We start from the raw sequence: 21654 nt of genomic DNA on the forward strand, positions 1-21654 counted from the left end.
CATGTTGAATGACCATCTCAACCAAAAGCTTAAGCTGTTAGTGAAATGTATCATTTAATATTAATATCTCCAATATGCGTCAAAAATGTTGCATGTTTAGGTATGCCCGTGTAACTTTTTTTAGTTAAGGTGACAAAGTGCAAAAACGATCAAAGTTCTGGTGGCAAAATGCTATCTACCCTATATATTAATTAATTGTGTGTTTGTCGGAAAAAAATAAAATGGAAATAGGCTTAATCCAAAAGAGGCTGGGCAGTAAATGGCCACCAATTATGAAGCCTCCAATTCAGAGTATTATAATGGAATCACTCTCATCAATGGCCACCATCGCCTTCATCATCATCTCCTAAAGCTTACTTTGCCTTTGTCCTGAGTATTTTTTTGTTTTCCTTTTATTTTTTGGGCAAATGATAGATACATCAACCACATGATAAGAAGAATAGGAAGAAGAAGAATAAGATACAGGGGAGAATAAGAGAAGAATTGCAGAAATTGAGAGAAATACAGGGAAGTATAGGTTGAATTAGAGGAATTAGGGTTTGTGATTTGAAAAGACAAAAAAGCCCCTGCAAATCGAATGTGCAATGCGCTTGCCTCTAATTCAGACGATTTTGGCCTGAAAATGAGTACAAAAGGATAACGTGGCACAAATTATTGAGTTCAGGCGGGATCGGTTTTTTTTTTTTTTTTTTTTTTTTTTTGTTGAGGTTGTAATCCGCAAAAAGGGACAAAGTTTAGGTGATTTAATGTTGTCTACCCTACAAATAATGAGTTATGGATATACGAATTCAATGGCTGTAAATTCATGTATCATTTTTCCGACTTCTTCTTCTCGTTTTGAAATTACCATGTCCTGAAATGAGTTGTACCCTGCTTTTTTGTTATTTTTATGGGAATTGTATATCCTGTTTTGATAACCAAGTAAATAGCATTTATCTTTTATTGAAATATTTACTTGCCATTCAAAACACCCTTGCTGCCTTTCATGCATGGTTCGCCGGAACGGCTGAAACGGCCGGAGCGGAACGGGAATGGTGCCCTCTGTTCTGAAATTCGTAACCTGAACGGTTTTTTCACCGTGATTCACTGAAACGCCGAGAAAATGGTGGGATGGGCGAGACAAAGCCACGGAACGCCCGTGACGCGGTCGGAACGGCCGGAACAGGAGAAAAGAATTTGAAAAAAAAGAAGAAAAAACTAACTAATTTGACTAAAAAATAAAGGAAAAAAAAACATAAAAGAAAAAAAAGGAAATAATAAGATAGTGGTGGCCACGTTGGAGAATGGAGATTCCCTTGAATCACGGATGTTTGGCTTCACTTTTCAAGTTACACAATTCCACTATGCAATCTACGTGGTATTAATATTGCTTGTATTTTCATAATGTTCTTCAAAGATTGTTGTAATATTTATTTTGGAAATTGTAATAATATTTTGCATATTATTGTGTTGTAATATTGTTATGAAAACATAATTGAAATATATTGTATTTTTTAGCAATTTAATTAAAATGTGTCCGTTTCGACCACGACGCAGCCACAACATTGCAACGTAACTGGAACGGCAGTGTCCACCGTTCCCGCGACAATGCACTCTTCCGTTTTGGCAAAGCATGCTTTCATGTTCTCCGTGTTGTGAGGAGAAAACAAGTAAAGCTACTAAATATATTTAGTCAAACATTGAAACTCAAAGAAATTAAATTACAAATTTTATAATCAAACTTGAAACTTTTACAATATGAAGTAATAATTAAAAAAAAAAAAACACAAGAAAAAGGAATCCCAGCTCTGTTCTTCGACTAGCTAGATAGTTCTTTTTTAATCTTATGCAATTCCTTAACAACATCTTTCATGGACATCCTATCGCTCGGCAATTCTTTCGAACACGACAACCCGATTCTCATAATAGAAGACACACATTTCTCGATCTTACTATTATTCTCGTGCGAGCCTTTTCCAATGTGAGGATCCACAATTTCCATTATACGATCAGGAAACGCCGCATTAACGAAATTGTGGAGATTGACATGTTCGTTAAACGAATCATCGGTTGGTCTTTTATTCGTGAACATCTCCAAAACAAGAATACCGTAGCTATACACATCCCCTTTAGTCGAGATCGAGTTACTCATGCCATACTCTGCACGTAGATTCAAGATAATTAATTATTCGATATAAAGCTTGTAGAAACAGAGTTTATTGAAGATGAGAAACAATTAATAATGAAGTCATATATACCTGGTGGAACGTAACCGAAGGTACCCTTGATTCCGATTGTGTTACTGCTTTCTTGTGTTGGAAGTATGCTTGAAATAATTTTGGCTAGACCGAAATCACCGACACAAGCCACCATATCTTGATCCAAAAGAACATTACTCGGCTTCAGATCGCCGTGAACAATTGTTGACTCTGTACCCGAATGGAGATATTCGAGCGCTTGAGCAACATCGAAGGCAATGTTGAGCCTCTCAACCATGTCCAGGTTTCTAAGCTGTGCGTCCGATTCTTGTTCTTGTTCACGGTTGTAGTACAACCATTTATCTAAACTCCCGTTAGTTTTGAACTCGTAGACGATCGCTTTGAAGTCGTTTCCTTGGAAGTCTATGCTTTCACAAACACTCAATATTTTCGCGAGATTTCTGTGTCTTATGTCTCTTAGCGCATTGCACTCCGCCATGAAGCTCTTAGATGCCCCTCGCACGACAAGATTTAGCACTTTAACGGCGATAGTTTTCATCCCGTCGTCGAGAATGCCTTTGTAGACAGATCCAAAACTTCCAACACCGACTAGGCTAGTTTCGGCGAATCCTCCCGTTGCTTTAAGTAGATCGGCATATGAAAGCCTCAAGAAAGGAATTCCATTCAACGATGGTGGAGAAGATGTATTTTTTTTCGTTGTTCTTCTCTTGTAGAGAAAAACGATGAGGCACAGTAGTGCTGCAACTCCAGCTATTGGGATCACGATTTTTACGAGAGTGGGTAAGATTTTCTTCATCGTGGAAACCGATGATGAAGTGCAAGGACGAAGGTCCAACTCAAGAATTCCTCCACACAATTCATTGTTCCCTTGCAGGGAAATTGCAGTCTTATTTTTAAACACTCCGGTCGTCGGCACTTGTCCTTGGAAGCTATTGAAAGATAAATTCAATTGTTGGAGTTGTAGCAAATCAAGGAAACTCGGGATTGTCCCGGACAAATTATTTTGTGAAAGATCCAAATTTGTTAAGCCCATCAAAGAACTTAGGCCTTGAGGTATGTGTCCTTCAAGTAAATTGCCCTCGAGGTGAAGTTGTTCCAAGCTAACGCACTATCCTAAATTGTCGGGAATAAGTCCCGACAATCTATTGTTGGAGAAATCCAAGTTTGCCACGGATGTCAAAGATCCAACTTCAACCGGAATCGGACCCGTGAGTGCATTGTAAGATAGATTCAATGAAATAGAAATGGTGGAAATAAGAATCTCTCGAGGTACGGTGCCGTTGAAGTTGTTTCTTGAAAGATCTAACTCTAGCATGTTTGTGCAGTTACCGAGACTCTTAGGAATAGCACTAGAAAAGTTGTTTCTCGTTAAATATAATTTAGTAATCAAACTCAAGTTTCCGAATAAAGACGGTAACTCACCCGTAAATCTATTTTCCGCCAAGTTTAGAATATTCAGATTGATAAGTTTTCCGATGCTCGAAGGAATCGAACCCTCGAGAGAATTGCTCGAAAGATCCAAGGAAGTGAGGCCGACAAGGTTTCCGATACCCGACGGAATTTTTCCACGTACTTGAGTACCTCTAATCCCTAAATAAGAAAGGCTAACAGAGAGATTTCCGACGCTTTCTGGGATTGTACCACTAATTAATGGGTTATTCGTCAGATCAAGAACTCGTAGTTGGGTGCAGTTAGTGAGTGATGAAATGAAACCGATATCATCTTCAATCGAGGTATTCGCGGCGAATAATGAATTGAGCCGCGAAAGACCTCCAAGATTCGGCATTGGCCCACTAAAATCGTTGTACGATAACACGATTGCTTCGAGTGAAGTAGCGTTCGATATTGAAATCGGAACCCTCCCACTAAATAGATTCTTCCCTAGACTTAGTAACCTTAGATTAGGGAGAGTTAAGCCTATATTAGAGGGAATAATTCCATGAAGATTATTAAAATCAAGTCCAATATTTTCCATAGTAGATATATTGAACAAACCTAAAGGAATGGTGCCTGTGAGATTATTGTCACCCAAATTAAGAAGTCTTAGTCTCACAAGTTGGGAAAGGGATTCCGGAATTTCTCCGCTGAAATCGCAAGACCTTAAAGAAAGTCGTACGAGAGATGTTAAGTTTCCAATATATTGTGGGATAGGCCCGGAAATTTTATTCTCACCCAAGCCTAGAGCTTCTAGTTTCTCCAAAAAACGAAGCTCAGGAGGTATGGGCCCGGAGAGATTGTTGTCGATCAAGTTAATGTAAACTAGATTTTTCCACTGGGTAATATTTTCGGGCATTATTCTTCCATTGAAAGAGTTGTTGCTAAATTCTATAAACTCGAGTCGTTTTAAAAGGCCGAATTCTCGAGGAATTCGGCCGCTGAAACTATTGTTTTGGAGATTGATTTCCCTAAGGAATGAGAGGTTACCTATATGAGGTGAGAGTGATCCCATCAAGCCTTGAGAATTCAAGTTTATTGCGACGACTCGATTCGCATGCTTTTGACCGCATACGATTCCGTTCCACGTGCAGAAGTTTGTCGTTCGATTCCACGAGTTTAGAGCGCCGTTTGGATCGGCATTTATGGCTTCTTTCAAGGCCAACAATGAAAGTAAATCTGTTTGGTTTGTTGAGCATTTTGTTGGAGTTAGTATGGATGAATAAGAGAAGATGAAAAAAGAAAGAATTATAATGGAATTTTTCATAGTATATGTTTTTGGATTGATACATCTTTCAAGTTTGTTGATTAATTGTCTAACTTATATATATTAATATTTTATTGATGGTACGGAAATTCCCCTAAGAGTTGAAATTTGAAAATTGATTTTTTTTTTTTTTCATGACATGTCATTTTCATGACAGATAAGTGTTGAAATGAAGCCGAAATTGTTGACTGGTCATTAGTTGTATGATGTGATATTTGTCTTTGTTTTGAGATTATTTTCTCTTGGCTAAGACTCCTTGGTGGAATTGTTGACTTACCGACTTGTTGTGGCAAACGAGTTGTGCAGGCCGGCAAACTCGACAAGTTGGCTCGACAAAAGCCCGAACTAAAGTTTGGATTCTTCGAGTTCGAGCTCGAACCCAATTATAGTTTTTTATTTGTTTTTAGTTACCCATCTTTTAAAGGTATTTTGCAATCTTAGGGGATGTTTGTTTCTATTTCCAAAATGGATTTCCAGTTTTATACTATTCATAAAACCGAGATCATGTTTGTTTGATAATTTTATCCAGAAAATCCCATTTTTCATTCTCAAATTTCTATTGGAAATTCACTATTCATACTTTTTTCAATTTTCAAACATACTCAAACCTACTAACCAATCTATATATTTTATTCCACCAACTCATATCTCTCTCCTTCTATCCATCACTCATTAATATTTACACTCTCTCTCCTCAAATTTCTCTCTCCTCATTAATATCTACACTCTCTCTCCTCCCAATTTCTCTTTCTTCTTCTTCTTCTTCTAATAATAATTATTATTATTGTTGTTATTATTATTATTATTATTTGGTGCAAATAATAATAATAATAATAATAATAATAATAATAATAATAATAATAATAATAATATTGTTATTAAAAATAATATTCATTGTAGAAGTAATAATAATAATAATGGTAATAGTAATAATAATACAATAAATAATAAAATAATAATACTTATAATAATATAAGAATATAAACAATAATAATTATAATAATAAAAAAAATAATAATTATAATAATAATAATAATCATCATCACTATCATCATCCTCAATCATTATATTCTACTTTTTCACGTACTTTCGTAGATAAAATTCACCACAACCAAACATATTCTCATTTCTATACCTACATAAAACGAAACATACTCATTCATCCAAACATATTCTCATTTTCTACACAAAAACCAATAAACTACTTTTTCCATCAGAAATTTTGAAAACTAGAAATTCCTTTTGGAAACATAACCAAACATCCCCTTATACTTTTCAAATTACATGAACCATTATTATAAAGTATAACTAAACTCTTACTATTTCACCATTTGTAGACTGCTTTATATTTTCAAGTCGTCGCTGCAAATAAATGAAAAACGTTGATTAATTTTGACCGTTATTACAACACAATGGTTTCAAATTTCAATACTTTGTAATGTAATGCAGTGATGAACATACGCTTGATCATTACAACACAATTTTGACCATTACAATATAATGATTAATTTTACCGTTAATCCGTTAAGTATGGCAGTGATGAACACACGCTTGATCCCATCAGTGCTGATAGAAATTGACGTAAAGGATTAAAAGTGTTTTATTTTTAAATATGAGGGACTAAATGTTTTTTTTTGTGAATGTGAGGACCAAATGGAAAATCGATGGAAACTTGAGGGTTATAAACTGTATTTTTCAGATGAAAAATTATATACTCTCTCCGTTCGTAAATATGTGTCATTTTTTACCTTGGCACAAATCTTAAGGATCTCAATAAATATGTCTTGATTTCGGGAAAATAGATATTGATGGACCAAAATACCCTTGTTTGTTAATTAATGCAGGAAGAGTGCTACAGAGTTAATAAGGGTAAAATTCAAAAATTAGTAATTAATGCAGCATTGAAATTGTAAGCTGACAGATAATATGGAACAAAAAAATTCTCAAAAGAGACAAATATTATAGCATAGAGGGAGTAATTAATACAATGTTGGAGTAATATATATGTTCTTTTACGGGAAAATTACAATTTTCGCATCAAGTTTGCAGTAATTATACATTTGATCCCTCATGTTCACAGAAAATACATTTGGTCCCTAATGTTTCCAAAATTTAACAGTTTGAGTCATTTTCGTCAATTTTCCATTAGTACTAATGGAATCATGTGTATGCCCGTCACTTCTTTATCTGACGGACTAACAGTAAATTGACGGAAATAACTAAAAATATTAAAATTTTCAAACATGAGGGACCAAATGTGTTTTTTTAACATGAGTGAGTGACCAAATGTGAAATTAATGCAAACTTGAGTGATGGAAACTGTAATTTTTCTATTCTCTTTTACAGTTAAAAGGAAAAGACCACCAATGAAAGTAAATCGGTTTTGTTATTGCTTGAGAAGACCAACAAAGAAAAGACGATGGTTGACTTAATTTATATTTTGGCATATTGTCTACGCGTTAATAAATAACAACAAAGTGTTTTGGAATTTTGCCTTATTTTTTTCAACACTTGGTTGATTGTGTGTGACATATCTTAATGAGTAAAGACCATTTATTTGACTTAGGCTTTCAATCTTTCCCACTTCGTTTTCCCATAAAATATGCTGGTCTTGTGACTCTCAAAAAAAGAAGGGCAAATTACCAAAACCCCCTGAGGTAAGTCTGAATAACGGAAATTCCCCCCACGTTCTTGTGATTACGAAAAACCCCCTGAGGTATGCAGACATCTTACAAATTGCTCTAACGATGTTAAACTCGATAGAATCTTTTTGATTCTCCCGAATATTCCTCCGATAATACCAATTTTGCCCCTGCACACGAAATTACCCTTAGGGGGGTAATTGTAAACATTTTATTTGAAATATATAAGTGTCTGCAAAATACTTATTTTTCTTAAATTAAACTCAAATATAATCAATCATTATAAATGTACAATGTATATTTATTGGATTAAAAAAATCAATGGATGAGATTTCAAAATTTAATTATTTTTTATATATAAAATTAAATATTTTACAATACGAAAAATACAACCATCATTCAAGCTAAAAGCATAAATCTGTATGAATACTCCTCTGGATAAATAAAATCAATTAAAATATATAAACTACTCAGGGTAATATAGTAACAAAACCAAAAAAAAAATAAAAAAAAAATTGAATGTATATTAAACGGAATAACTGATTGTAATCCCACAATTGATAAATGTAGGGTGAAAATTACATCTTCAGAAAAGCTTCTATGCATTCTAAGAATCGAAGCTCTTTTTTTTTTTTTTTTTTTTTTTGAATTTACTCAAAAAAAAAAAAAAGAAATCCTGAATCAGTTACTAGATTTGAAATAACAGGAAAAAAGAAAAAAAAAAAAAAAAAAAAAAAAAAGAACCCTGGTAGTATCAATCGAGAATTAGAAGAGGAATAAGCTGAAGAGAGGAATTATTTGAAGAGATTGTTGATGGGTTTGACTTTTACGCATGGCCAAGGCACACCCAATTGTTTTGAGTGCACCTGCTCCTAATTCAGAGATATTGAAATGCTATTTATAGTGTAATTTTTACCACCTTGCAGTGCATTTTTCTTTTATTTTCACATATTTAACAGAAGGATATAATAGACATTTCACGTTTTTTGTTAAAAAAATTCGGTCAACCGTTAGTTAAGGGGGGTTTTCGTAATTACGAGAACGTGGGGGGGATTTTCGTTATTTAGGCTTACCTCAGGGGGGTTTAGGTAATTTGCCCAAAAAAGAAAAAAAGAACAATTTAAATTAAGGGTAAATAACATTTAACCCCTTGTGGTTACAAACTTTTGCAGATAACCCCTTCGTGCTCGTAATATCTGCAAATAAACCCCTTCTGGTTTATGGGATAGCTTTCGTTAGTTTTTGCATCAAACTTCAAGGGGGTTATCTGCAAAAATGAAAGGGAAAATGAAAGTACAAGGGGGTTATCTGCAAAAATATTAATTTGACGTTTGACACTGGCGGTTAAGTTTGACGGAAAAACTAACGGAAGCTACCTTATCAATCACAAGAGGGTTATGTGATGATATTAAAAACATAAGGGGGTCGTCTGTAAAAACTTGTAACCACAGGGGGTTAAGTGCTATTTACTCTTAAATTAATCCTTTTTCTTTATTTTTTTTTTCCTTTTTAGTCCCCTTGTCAAAAACATTATAAAATTAGTAGAGAGATAATATTTAAGAAAAGAAAACATCAATAATCAAAGAATTAACGTGGGATCAAATAAGTTAACATTTCAAAACAGAAATATTAAATTGCAATTTTTTTACTTTTGTAAAATTTCAGATGAATGAAATGAAAATAAACTTTTAAAGATTATAAAAAATCTGAAACATTTTATTTAAAAAATAATTCCATGATTTATTTTTATTCTAAAGAAATGAGGTTTATATTGATCTTAGATTTTATTTTTGTTATTCAAATGAGAACAATAAAGATCCGTAAGCTAGCATACAAAAAATCCAATACAAAAGATTCGGTAAAATCATGTATTTGGTCCTAAAATAAATCTGATTGTCAATTCATGAGAACTGTTTAACAATTATTGTCAATTTGTTTCAATAGATATGTCTAGGTAAAAATAGGATAGAAAAAATAATGAAAAATACAACAATGTACCACTTGAATTTACTATATTTCTACATTTGGAGCGTTCTTTAAGTCCTCTCTGTAGCAGTTGTATAATATGAACGTCGCAACCTCTTGTAGAGATCTGAACTTCTTGGAGACATTTTCATGGACGTAGAACTGAAATATAAAATATTTTTTTATGAGTTTATTCAAAATGATATAATTATGTAAGAAAATATTGCGCTATGAAATAACAAAAGCAATGCCCATTAAAATATAACAAGTAATGAAAAATAACTAAGTATAATACCTTATCTCTTCTCTCTGAATTATTATGTTTTCTTTGTTCCACAGTCCATCTCCCTAACCGCTCCCGCAAAAATAGTTGACTTCGTGGTCGAACGTGAAGAGGATTCACAATGTGCACATTGGCGGAAATAGTAATGTCCTTTGTATCAGAAAGAACCTTCACTTGCACCTCCTTTTCACGCACAACCAACTGATATGCAGAACTGTTGGCACTCTCGGTCTGTAATATAATTTTTAGAAAATATATTGTAAGGGTATAACTTTAATTATCAATTATGTACTGTACATATATGGAAACCACTTATTTATAACCATTACGTTTCGAAAAAAATTACCTTACTTGCACGTAAACAAATGATGAAAAATTTATGGAAGTTGGATTGTGACTTTGGAAAAATATCTAAGAATTAGTTATCTAATTTAGAAAATTGAAATTAGACTCAATATTTTTCTTTAACCAAGGAATATATATAAACTTAAAGAACAAAATAGACCATTCCATAGTACTTCATTTTTAAGGCCTCAAAAACACACACACACACACACGTGTGTGTGTCTCTATATATAATATATACATATGTATTTATTAATCACGACAGGATTATTAAAATAAACAACTTGTATTATTAGTTTTGCAATAGACATACCTCGTGATGCATCTCCAATATATAGGTGTTGAGAACGCCATGGCACTGGAGGATCTTAAACGAAGCCCTCCAAGTCTTTTCAACAATAGATGTTGATAGACTTCTTTCTTTCCTTTCTATTGAATTCATTGGGTTGGGTAACTCAGCTTGCTCCTAACGTAACATTATTTGATGTTGAATTATTTCCAGAATATTACATAAAAAAGTAGCTAGGAAAATAAATACTTATATATAAGAATATTTGAAAAAAAATCTTTAATGTTGTTTACGAACTATTAGCACATACATAGCTCGAAACTTGAATGAAGTTTTCCAAATTAATAAAAAAATCATTGAAGTTTAAACCAAAGAAAAGAAAGGTAATTACACATGTAGTAGAAAAAATATACGAATTTCACAAAATAGAACATTAAATATAAAAATCTCTTATTTATATTGATTATTACTGGTAGTCACTGTTATCATTGTTATCATGCATTCAAATACATTGTGAAATTGAACATAAAGATGAAAAAATAAATGTGGTCTTCATTATTGCCTAAAAGAGATGGTGCCTCCTTCTAAATTATTCACACTTTTATTGATTTTATTTTATATGTTGGATTTAATTTTTCTTTAGGAAAAAAGAAAATTTAATTGTAGTCTTGCATATATATTGTAAAGTCAAGTGGCGCTTAAATCAACGAAACGGAAGAATTTTCAAATTCTAACTTTAGCATAAATATATCCTTTTATATCTATTATAACAAATATATTATAAGTTGTAGATCATACTGTCATGTCTATTTTCACGTAAACTATTTCATGCATTTCGCGCCATAAAATTTATAATGATTTTGTAGATCTACGATCAACTCATCATGAAGGTTATTGAATGCTAATCACAATTATTTCCCATCAAAACATTCTCATAAATATAGAATAATTTTCACACAAAATTACATTGATAGATTTGAAAATTTGGATCGAAATAGATGTATCATTTTTTTATATCATGACACTGTCCATTTTTGCACGACATCGACTATTTGACTCAACACATTACTACGACATTTCGCGCCATAAAACTTTTGAATAAAAATGCAATCTTTCAACATTTGAAGTTATATATAGGCTAATCACACTTCTTTAATTTTCAAAGAATCATTCTCCTCAACTTGAACAAACAAAACAGTCAGATCCCCGAAAATTATATTTAACAATTAAATAAAGAATTTTAGAGAATTCTAAAAGTAAAATAGAAAAACATAAGTTAGAGAAGAAAATTCGATGGAACTCAATAAGATCGGTTACCTTTGGCTCCACCACTGCCATCGGAAACCAATAAGAAACGGGCTCAGGAGAGATCACCGCATCAAAATCACTTGAAGGCACACTCGATGAGATCTGCAACAAAGATTCAATCATATATATTTTTTTCATGTCATTCTAAAAAGAAAATGATAGGAAAATAGAGGTCAAAAAAAAATTTGATAATTCATACATCTTCCATTTCAAAATTTTGGTGTCGATTTAGAACTGAAGTTGAACAAATTATTTCTTTTGTTTGTGAAAATTTGGAAAAGAAAGTTATTGTAAATATATTATGTATACATACATATATGTGCGTGTGTGTGTGTATATATATATATATATATATATATATATATATATATATATATATGTGTGTGTGTGTGTGTGTGTGTGTGTGTGTGTGTGTGTGTGTGTGTGTGTGTAAGGGCTTTTTTAATGTGTCATATATTTGTATTTGTACAGGTGGAAAGAGAAAGGCGAAATAGTTGAGCAATTACGTATTTTTTCATTATTTTCTTCTTACTATTTATTTTATTTTTATTTCTCTTAAATATATAATCTGATAATGAATAAGAAATCATATATTGTTGAAATATTGAAGATATTTTGTAATTCTAATCATATTTAGTTAATATTAAAGAGATTTAAAGCAACTCTTATTAATAGGATTCACGTTGTCAATTATCGAGATTACAATCTTATGTTATTCATATTATGTTAATTTTGACTTTTATCTGGAAAAGTAAGCTATTAATGATAATCTACCAATTATAAATATGACAAAATGTAATAAATTCAAATTGCAAAAAATTAGAAATAGAAATTTTTAATTAATAAGGTTTACCCAATAATTATAGTGTTTCACTTTAACTGATGTATTTTAATTTAGTATATATCTTATTGGGGATAATTACAATTTCCGTCCCTATAGTTTACTACTTATTCGATTTCCGTCCCTAAACAAGATGAAGTTACATTATACGTCACTAAACATTCCAGTTCTCTATTGTTTTAGTCCCTCCGTCCATTTAGCTGGTTAGTTTGGACGGAAAATAACACGTGCGTCGCACATGATACATAAAAGTCACCTTCTTCTTCAATGAACAACCGGATATTTACAACAATATCATAAAATTCCCAATTTCTCTTCAAAGCTCTGAACCCCTTTTTGAAATCACTAAATCCCTCACCAATTTACCTTATAAATCTCGTATACAAATCTTGAAAGCACAACAAGAAAGTGTGCGATTCAAATACGAAGGTTCTTCGTCAAAATGGGCTAATTTGAGCACCTGAGGAGAAGATATCGTGGGGTGTCCAAACTACGAGGTAAGTTTTAATATATCTTCATTTTTTGGTCGTTTGTTTTTCTTATACTATTTCACACAGTTTGCATTTCTTTTGGGTTAGCAGAAAGTTACATACTGCGGTGTATTCAAAGGGTATGATCCTGAAATATGTGCTAGATCGAAGAATGTTAGCCCGAGTTTCTGAGAAAAGTCAACAAACTGGAAACTGAATTTGCTAGCTGAAATGAAAAAATGAAAAAACTAAGACAAATCTGAAAATGAGAAGAGGTCCAGTGAAAGAAAAAAAAAAGGAAATTAGAGACTTGGATTAGAATGAAGTTGCAAAAAGTTCTTTTGGTTATGTTTGGTTGTTTGGTGGTTGGTTGGAATCACCAACAGAGTTTTATGCATGATTGGATTTCGAAAAGGAGCGTAGGGATTTCGAGAGAAAATTGGAGAAGCTTTTGTTTACATTCAATATCCGGCTCTTTATTAAAGAAGATGGGGATGACTTTTGTGTATCACGTGCAACCCACGTGTCGTTTTCCGTCCAAACTAACCAGCCGAATCGACGGAGGGACTAAAACAACAAAAAATTGGCATGTTTAGGGACGTATAATGTAACTTCATCTTGTTAAGGGACGAAAATCAAATAAGTGGTAAACAATAGGGACGAAAAGTGTAATTATCCCTATCTTATTGACATCTTGATATGGAGAAATACCATTCTCTTAAAACTACATCAATGATCAAGGAATTGATTTGTCAAATTAAAATCTCGTTGAAACTTTTACTAACTCAATTTGTTGATGTCCAACTTAACATTTAGTTACAAAAATAACTAATGAAGTTGATTATAGCTTGTTAATTGATGTTGGCTGGTATATTGGCCTTATAATTGAACCATTAACCTAATACTATCATCCCCCCCAAATATCGATCAGGCGAATGGCTTCGCGATACTGCATAATTAATTTCCCAAGCATGTGGAAGATAAATATGAGGTAGAACTACTTAATTTCTTATTAATGATGTTTTTTATGAAGTTTCTACTCCGTATAAATAGCTAAACAAAGCGACAAAAAATATAAGGACTTACTTCGAACAAGGTTAATCCAAGAAACAAGTTCGAGTGATTAAGTAGAGTGTCTACTCAAATATGGTTACTCCTTCACTTACTAGAAATAGAACCCTAATGGAATAACTTATACAATGCACTTCCGTTAGGGATTCTAATAATGTTTCAGGGGGTCATTTTGTAATTATTGATACCATAGGGACCTTAAAGTTATTTTAGCATACATCAAAGGTGTAGGTGTAATTTACCCAAACAAAAACTAAAAAACAAACAACGGAAGAAGATGGAGATGGTGAAGACCTAACACCTCCAAAGCACACCACCAACTTCCGCCGCACCGACCGCCTTCGCTGCCGCCGACTTCTTTAGCTCAGGCCGGTAGTTTTCCTGTTAATAATGCGATAAAAACTCTTCGATAATATGTTTATTAGCAAAAAATCCGACGAATCAATTTCTTTTAGCATACTATCCCCTCTTTCCTAAATAACACAACATTTACGCTTTGCTAAAATACACATCATAGAAGGAATCTTACTAATGCATTTTAGTATATAATACATGATTTTTTATCAATTCAAAATAATACGGTTTGTATTTTGCTAGTTCATTTAATATCTAGGGTAAATAGCATTAAACCACCTAAACATTTTAAGTTTTTGCGGATCACCACCTGAACAATTTTTTTTTGCATGAGTTCACCCGTACTTAATAAATTCTGTCACTTTGCCCATTTTTGCCCGTTTTCAGGTCAAAATGACCGGTTCTCAAGACATGTGCGTTGCACATGACAAATCCAAGGCTATTAACGTCTTTTCCATTTTAAAAATGGAATAAATAAACTATTTTCTCTCGATTCAGATTTTTTTTTTGCCCTGTTTCATGTTTTTCAATTTCTTCAAGAAAAATCCCACAACTATTCGAACATTATTTACCAAATCACGATTTTGTTCAATACATACGACTATCGCAATTTTGGGGTGATTCAAGCTCGATTTGATGTGAATTGCTTGCGATTTCGACTGGGTAGCGTTGTTTTTTTTTTTTTTTCGCGATTCCACAATTCAGGCCGAATTTGGTGTGTTCATGTTCGATTTAGGTCGGGGTTTGTGTGATGTAGACTGGGTCTCGCTATTTAGAATATGAATGTTGAAACTTGAATCTAGATTTGTTTTGAAATGCTAATTGTTAACCGATTTGTTGCGGGATCACTACAAACCTATATCACTGGGTGTTATATTTGTTATATTTCAAATGTCTATATGTATGCAATTGTGGTTACTCACGCAGTTCATAATTTCTGTTACCGGTTGTAATTTGATGCTGTCTCTTCCAGGCTACAATGTCCGCCACCCAAGCAAAACAGCCTCGGCCCTGGCGGTGTCCCTTATAATCAGGATGCAGAATCTTTTTTTTCCGGACAAAACCCATCTCAGAAATCCGAATTGTCGAAGCAATCACCAGGAAGCAGATTCAGAAATCCGTATTTACAGAAATTGGGTTATATGAACACTATTTTCTCTCGATTTCTTCCTTCAAATCAACTAGATCTTCTTCCAACGAATGGAGGATTAGATGATCTTCTCACAATTCAGGCCGTCCCATGCCGCGGCGGAGGTGTGCACCGGTGGGCGGTGGGTGGTGAGATCGGTGCGCGCGGCAGCAGCGGCCTTCCTTGGAATTGCAAAGGCGGGAAAGTACTTATGTAGGTGGTTTGTTCGAAGTTTTCGGGCCATGGGTTCTCAAAATTCAGGCCTCCGCTGCTGGGAACAAGATGATAGAACAAGATGAAGATTTTTTTTTTTTTTTTTTTTTTAATTATTCTATTTTACTTTTATTCCATTTCCAAAAAAAAAATATTTATTCCATTTTTAAAATGGAAAAGACGTCAATAGCCTTGGATTTGTCATGTGCAATGCACATGGCATGAGAACCGGTCATTTTGACCTGAAAACGGGCAAAAATGGGCAAAGTGGCACAATTTATTAAGTACGGGTGAACTCGTGCAAAAAAAAATTGTTCAGGTGGTGATCCGCAGAAACTTAAAAAGTTTAGGCGGTTTAATGCTATTTACCCTAATATCTATAAAGAAGAAAAAAATAGCTAATGATTAGTCAGTTAATTAATCAGAGCGCCGCCGACATAAAGAAAAAAAAAAGTTAAAAGGAAAAAAAAATGTTGGATGTCCAGTTTCATCCCTCAAGTTTGCACTCATTTCACATTTAGTCCCTTAGGTTCACAAAAATCACATTTGGTCCTTCATGTTTTAAAATTCAACAGTTTTAGTCCTTCCCGTCAATTTTCTAATAGTACTAACGGAATCAAGTGTGTGTCAGTCATTGCCTTAACTGACGAACTAGCGGTAAACTGACGGAAATAACCAAAAATGTTAAATTATTGAAACATGAGGGACCAAATGTGTTTTTTGCGAACAAAGAGACCAAATGTGAAATCGGTGAAAACTTGAGGGATGAAATTTGTATTTTCCCCGAATTTTTTCTCTAACTCAACTCCATAAATGAATGAAACATCACAATAACAACAAATCATAAACATTTTTTCATTGAAACAATACATAAAAAAAACCACAAGAAAAGAGACTTCCAACAACTCTGTTCTTAGCTAGCCACATTGTTAAGGAACGTCAAATTGGACATAATTCTTTTTGAATCTTATGCAATTCATTAACAACATCTGCCATGGACTTCCGCTCCCTCGGCAATTCCTTTGAACACGACAACCCAATGCTAAAAATAGAACACATGCAATCCTCGAACTTATTGTTATCGTTTTGGTGAGGCCCTATACGAATGTGAGGATCCACAATTTCCATTACACGATCTGGCAATGCAGCTTCAACGAAATTGTGAAGATTGATATGATCCATAAACGAATCATCTGTTGGTCTTTTATTCGTGAATATCTCCAAGACAAGTATACCGTAGCTATATACGTCCCCTTTTGTCGAGACCGAGTTACTTGTGCCATATTCTGCAATATATAGATTCGAGATATGTAATAATTATATGGAACTTGTTGAAATAATGTTTAGGACAAAATGCACTTCACCCCCTATAAATTTTCCATTTTCGAACTTTCCCCCCTAATAATTAAAAAAATGTATATTTCAAAATATCATATTGGTTGCACTTTGCCCCAAAAGCCAATTTTTGCTGGGGATTATGCAACAGCAATAATATTTTAAAGGGTCGTCAACGTGAAGAAAAATAATGTTTTTGAAGGGACAAGGTACAACAAAAATAACATTTAAACGGGCAACGTGCAACAAAAACACTCAATTCTAGTGAATAATCTTTCGAAATTTTGCTATCGGCGCAATGAGCAACAAGAATAATATTTTGAAGGAGGACATTCACATTTCTAAATTTTTACGGGGTAAAGTGCAAAAATTAGAAATTTATAGGGGGTGACGTGCAATTTGCCCTAATGTTTATTGAAGATCAAATATAATTAATGAAGTCATATATACCTGGTGGAACATAACCAAAGGTACCCTTGATCCCAATTGAGCTGCTGCTTTGATTTTGTGGAAGTATGCTTGAAATAATCTTGGCTAGACCGAAATCACCAACGCAAGCCGTCATATCCTCATCCAGAAGAATGTTACTCGGCTTCAAATCGCCATGAACAATTGTTGAATCCGTACCACAATGGAGATATTCAAGCGCGTGAGCAACATCAATTGCAATTTTGAGCCTCTCGATCACGTCGAGATTTCTAAGTCGCGCATCGGATTCTTGTGCTTTATGATCGCCGTTGTAGTCCAACCATTTATCTAAACTTCCATTCGCCTTAAACTCGTAAACAAGCGCTTTGAAATCGTTTCCTTGGAAGTCTATGCTTTCGCAAACACTCAACATTTTCACGAGATTTCTGTGTCGTATGCCTCTCAGCGCGTTGCATTCCGCCGTGAAGCTCTTAGATGCCCCTTTTATGTCAAGATTGAGCACTTTCACAGCTACAACTATTAGGCCATCGTCAAGAATACCCTTGAAAACCGATCCGAATCTCCCACGACCTACCAAATTATTCTCGGAAAATCCACTTGTCGATTTTAAGAGATCCGAATAGGAAAGCCTCGGAAATTTTCCGCCAATGGATGATGGCGGAGAAGAGAGGCTTCTATTGGATGTTTTTCTTTTGTAAAGAATAACGACGACGCACGTAGCTAATAACGCAACTCCTGCTATTGGTATCGCGATTTTTAGTGGAGTTGATAAGTTTTTCTTTGAGGTACAAGAAGGAAAGTTTAACTCGGGAACTCCTCCGCACAATTTTCCGTTTCCTTGTAGGAAAATTTCACTCTTATTTTTAAACACTCCGGTTGTTGGCACTTCTCCTTGCAACCTATTGAAAGATAGATTCAATTGTTGGAGACGTAGCGTACCGAGAAAACTTGGGATTGTCCCGGACAAATTATTTCGTGAAAGATCCAAATTTCTTAATCCCATCAAAGAACTTAGTCCTTGAGATATTTGTCCTTCGAATAAATTTCCCTCCAAGTGAAGTTGTTCCAAGCTAATGCACATACCTAAAGAGTTTGGAATAACTCCAGACAATCTGTTGTTGGAGAAATCTAAGAATGCTAGGTTTTGCAATGATCCAACTTCATCTGGAATCGGACCCGTAAACGCATTGTTAGATAAATCCAAGGAAACGGAAATTGAGGGAAGATTCATAAGCTCCCGAGGTATGAAGCCGCTAAGACTATTACGGGAGAGATATATTTCTAGCAAGTTGGCGCAATTACCGATACTCTTGGGAATAGCCCCAGAAAGGTTATTTCCTTGCAAGTAAAGTTCGGTTAACAAAGTTAAGTTTCCGAATGTGGATGGAATATCACTAGTCAATTCGTTACCTGTCATGTCGAGAAATTGCAAATTAAAAAGCCTCCCGATGCTCAAAGGAATAGGACCTTCAAGATAGTTTTCCCTCAGATTCAAGTAAGTTAGACCATCAAGATTCCCGATACCCGGTGGAATCTTTCCATGCACTTGAGTCCTAGCAAGCGCTAAAAACTCAAGGTGGACGGAGAGATTACCGATGATGCTGTCGGGTATTGCACCACTCAACGCAATCTCACTTAGATCAAGAATTTGTAGGTTTGTGCAATTCGTCAACGACGAAATGGAACTAATATCATCTTCGATCAAGGTGTCCCCGACGTACAAATATGTAAGCCGTAAAAGCTTTCCGAACCACCTCGGCATTAGGCCGGTGAAAGAGTTTAACGATAACGCTAACTCTTCAAGTAAGGAAGCGTTTGCTAGGGAAATTGGAATACTCCCACTAAATTGATTTTGTGCCAAACCTAGAAGCTTCAAATTAGGGAGTGTGCGGCCTATAGTTGATGGTATCGATCCGTGAAGATTATTACTATCGACTCCAAAATGATAAATAGTAGATATATTGAAGAGACCGGGTGGTATAGTGCCAGTGAGGTTATTTCCACCTAACTGAAGAAACGTTAGATTAGAAAGACGAGCAAGCGATTCGGGTATTTCTCCGTTCAAGCCGCAAGCAGCCAAAGAAAGATGTTTGAGAGATGTTAAGTTTCCAATGGATCGAGGGATACGCCCCGAAAATGTGTTTGCCGACAAATAGAGAGATTGAAGATTGTACAAAAAGCCAAGTTGTGGCGGTACGTTTCCCGAGAGTTTGTTGTCGATCAAGTTAAGATAAACTAGATTTTTACACATGGAAATATTTTCGGGAATTGTTCCCGAGAAGGAGTTATTGTCAAATCTTAAAAACTGAAGTCGCCTCAAAAGCCCGATTTCTTGAGGGATGGGGCCATCGAAGCTATTTTCTCGGAGATTAATGCTTCTAAGGAACGAGAGATTACCTATATGAGGTGAGAGTGATCCCATCATGCCTTGAGAATCAAAGTCTATGGCAACGACTCGGTCCGGGTGCTTACGACCGCATGTGATTCCGTTCCACCTGCAAAAGTTTGTCGTTCGATTCCACGTGTTTAGTGCTCCGTTTGGATCAAAGTGTATAGCTTGTTTCAAGGCTAACAAGGAAGTAATATCTGTTTGGTTACTGCTATAGGATGGTGCCGAAAAAGAAAGGATAAAGAAAGATAGAATTATAAGTGGGCTTGCCATAGTTTTTTAGACTAATGCATAACTTTTTGTTATGTATATATATTTGCGGTAGTGCATGAACAGGGTATATGAATATTCTAAGTCCACCAAGTCAACAAATTGATTGTTTGCCAAAGTTTTTTCTTTGCTTAATTGATTGATTGTGTCCACCAAGTCAACAAATTGATTGTTTGCCAAAGTTTTTTCTTTGCTTAATTGATTGATTGTGACTGAGACGTCGTAATCAATAACGAAGAAAATGCTAATTAGCACTTAATCCCTCTGGTTACAAGCTTTTTACAGATAACCCCATTATGATCGTAATAGATACATAGCCCCCTTGTGGTTGATAGCAGTAGTGTCTGTTAGTTTTTACGTCATTGCGCGTGTTAAACTTCAAGAGGGTCATCTGCAAAAATTAAAGGGAAACTGTAAGCACAGGGGTCTTCTGCAAAATATATCTGTTTGGTAAGGATTTCTAATTCTTTTCACACTTTTCCCAAAATGAAAATTATCTTTCCACAATATTTTCAAAAACTTTCCCCAAAAAAAATTCAAATATTTCTCTCGCTAACGAACATGTTTTGACCGCTACAGTAAAAATTGTCTTCACTAAAATACAAACTAAAATCACTTTATCTTTCAAATTCTTCATTCAAAATACATTTTTCCAACACCTTTTAGACATGATTTGACTTGTTACAGTATAAATGGTCTCCTTTTAAAGCACAAACAAACTTTATTTTATTTCTAAATTACTCCCCCAAAACACCTTTCTCCGGAATAAAATGGAAACGGAAGCCCAAAAGCTTACCAAAACATAGTATTTTAACCTTTGACATGCCAAGTTAATTTTGACGGAAAACCCAACAGAAGCTACCCCTATCAACCAGAAAGGAGTTATGTGCTCATATTACGAGCACAAGTAGATCATCTGCAAAAACTTGTAACTATAGGAGGTTAAAAATGCAAATAAATATTATGATTTGCCCAAAAGTTTAATTTAACTAAAAATCAAAACTTAACTCTCACAGATACAAAATTTTTCCGGGCATACATGAATACTCCAAATGCACCACATGTTTGCTGCTTGGAATTTTGCTAGAGTTCTCAAATGCTACATTTATTGTGTCGAAAACGTATCGATCAATACAGACGACGACTTTAAATGTCTCCTTCTAAATGCCCTACACCTGACGGTCTTCCTTTTTTGTTCTATATAAAATATTAGTTAATTCTCGATTTTAATGTCATAAAATGTGTGCTTGATTTCTTGATTTCCTGAACCATAGGAAACTTCCCTCTTCCCTTAACTTCAATTTTATTGTCTCTCCACCACTCAATCCTCTTTTGTCATGATCGAAACGCCTAATTACGAATAATGTTTTGGTAGCATACGAAATTAACCTACACATCAAATTAAATTCTAGAAAGCGATCA

The 21654-nt window shown here is 34.3% G+C and overlaps 3 protein-coding genes across 3 annotated transcripts; all 3 read right to left on the minus strand.

The window, feature by feature from the left end:
• Nucleotides 1–1679: 1679 nt before the first annotated feature.
• LOC105953989 (putative LRR receptor-like serine/threonine-protein kinase At3g47570) lies at nucleotides 1680–4939 on the minus strand. The gene is made up of 3 exons (XM_088821003.1): nucleotides 4623–4939; nucleotides 2238–3127; nucleotides 1680–2139 (listed from the first exon to the last, which is right to left on the minus strand). The coding sequence occupies exons 1-3, from the start codon at nucleotides 4922–4924 to the stop codon at nucleotides 1799–1801; spliced, it is 1533 nt and encodes a 510-aa protein (XP_088677129.1). The 5' UTR covers nucleotides 4925–4939; the 3' UTR covers nucleotides 1680–1798.
• Nucleotides 4940–9459: 4520 nt separating this feature from the next.
• On the minus strand, nucleotides 9460–20079 carry LOC148769767 (uncharacterized). Its single transcript, XM_088821004.1, has 5 exons — nucleotides 19971–20079; nucleotides 11741–11833; nucleotides 10448–10600; nucleotides 9802–10020; nucleotides 9460–9668 (listed from the first exon to the last, which is right to left on the minus strand). The coding sequence occupies exons 2-5, from the start codon at nucleotides 11759–11761 to the stop codon at nucleotides 9552–9554; spliced, it is 510 nt and encodes a 169-aa protein (XP_088677130.1). The 5' UTR covers nucleotides 11762–11833; nucleotides 19971–20079; the 3' UTR covers nucleotides 9460–9551.
• Nucleotides 16473–20326, minus strand: LOC105953988 (uncharacterized). Its single transcript, XM_012977661.2, has 2 exons — nucleotides 17595–20326; nucleotides 16473–17095 (listed from the first exon to the last, which is right to left on the minus strand). The coding sequence occupies exons 1-2, from the start codon at nucleotides 20233–20235 to the stop codon at nucleotides 16749–16751; spliced, it is 2988 nt and encodes a 995-aa protein (XP_012833115.2). The 5' UTR covers nucleotides 20236–20326; the 3' UTR covers nucleotides 16473–16748.
• Nucleotides 20327–21654: the final 1328 nt, after the last annotated feature.

The sequence above is a fragment of the Erythranthe guttata genome, chromosome 7 (assembly GCF_056151865.1).
Source record: "Erythranthe guttata isolate IM_541 chromosome 7, IM_541, whole genome shotgun sequence".
In the NCBI taxonomy this organism is placed as follows: Eukaryota; Viridiplantae; Streptophyta; class Magnoliopsida; order Lamiales; family Phrymaceae; genus Erythranthe; species Erythranthe guttata.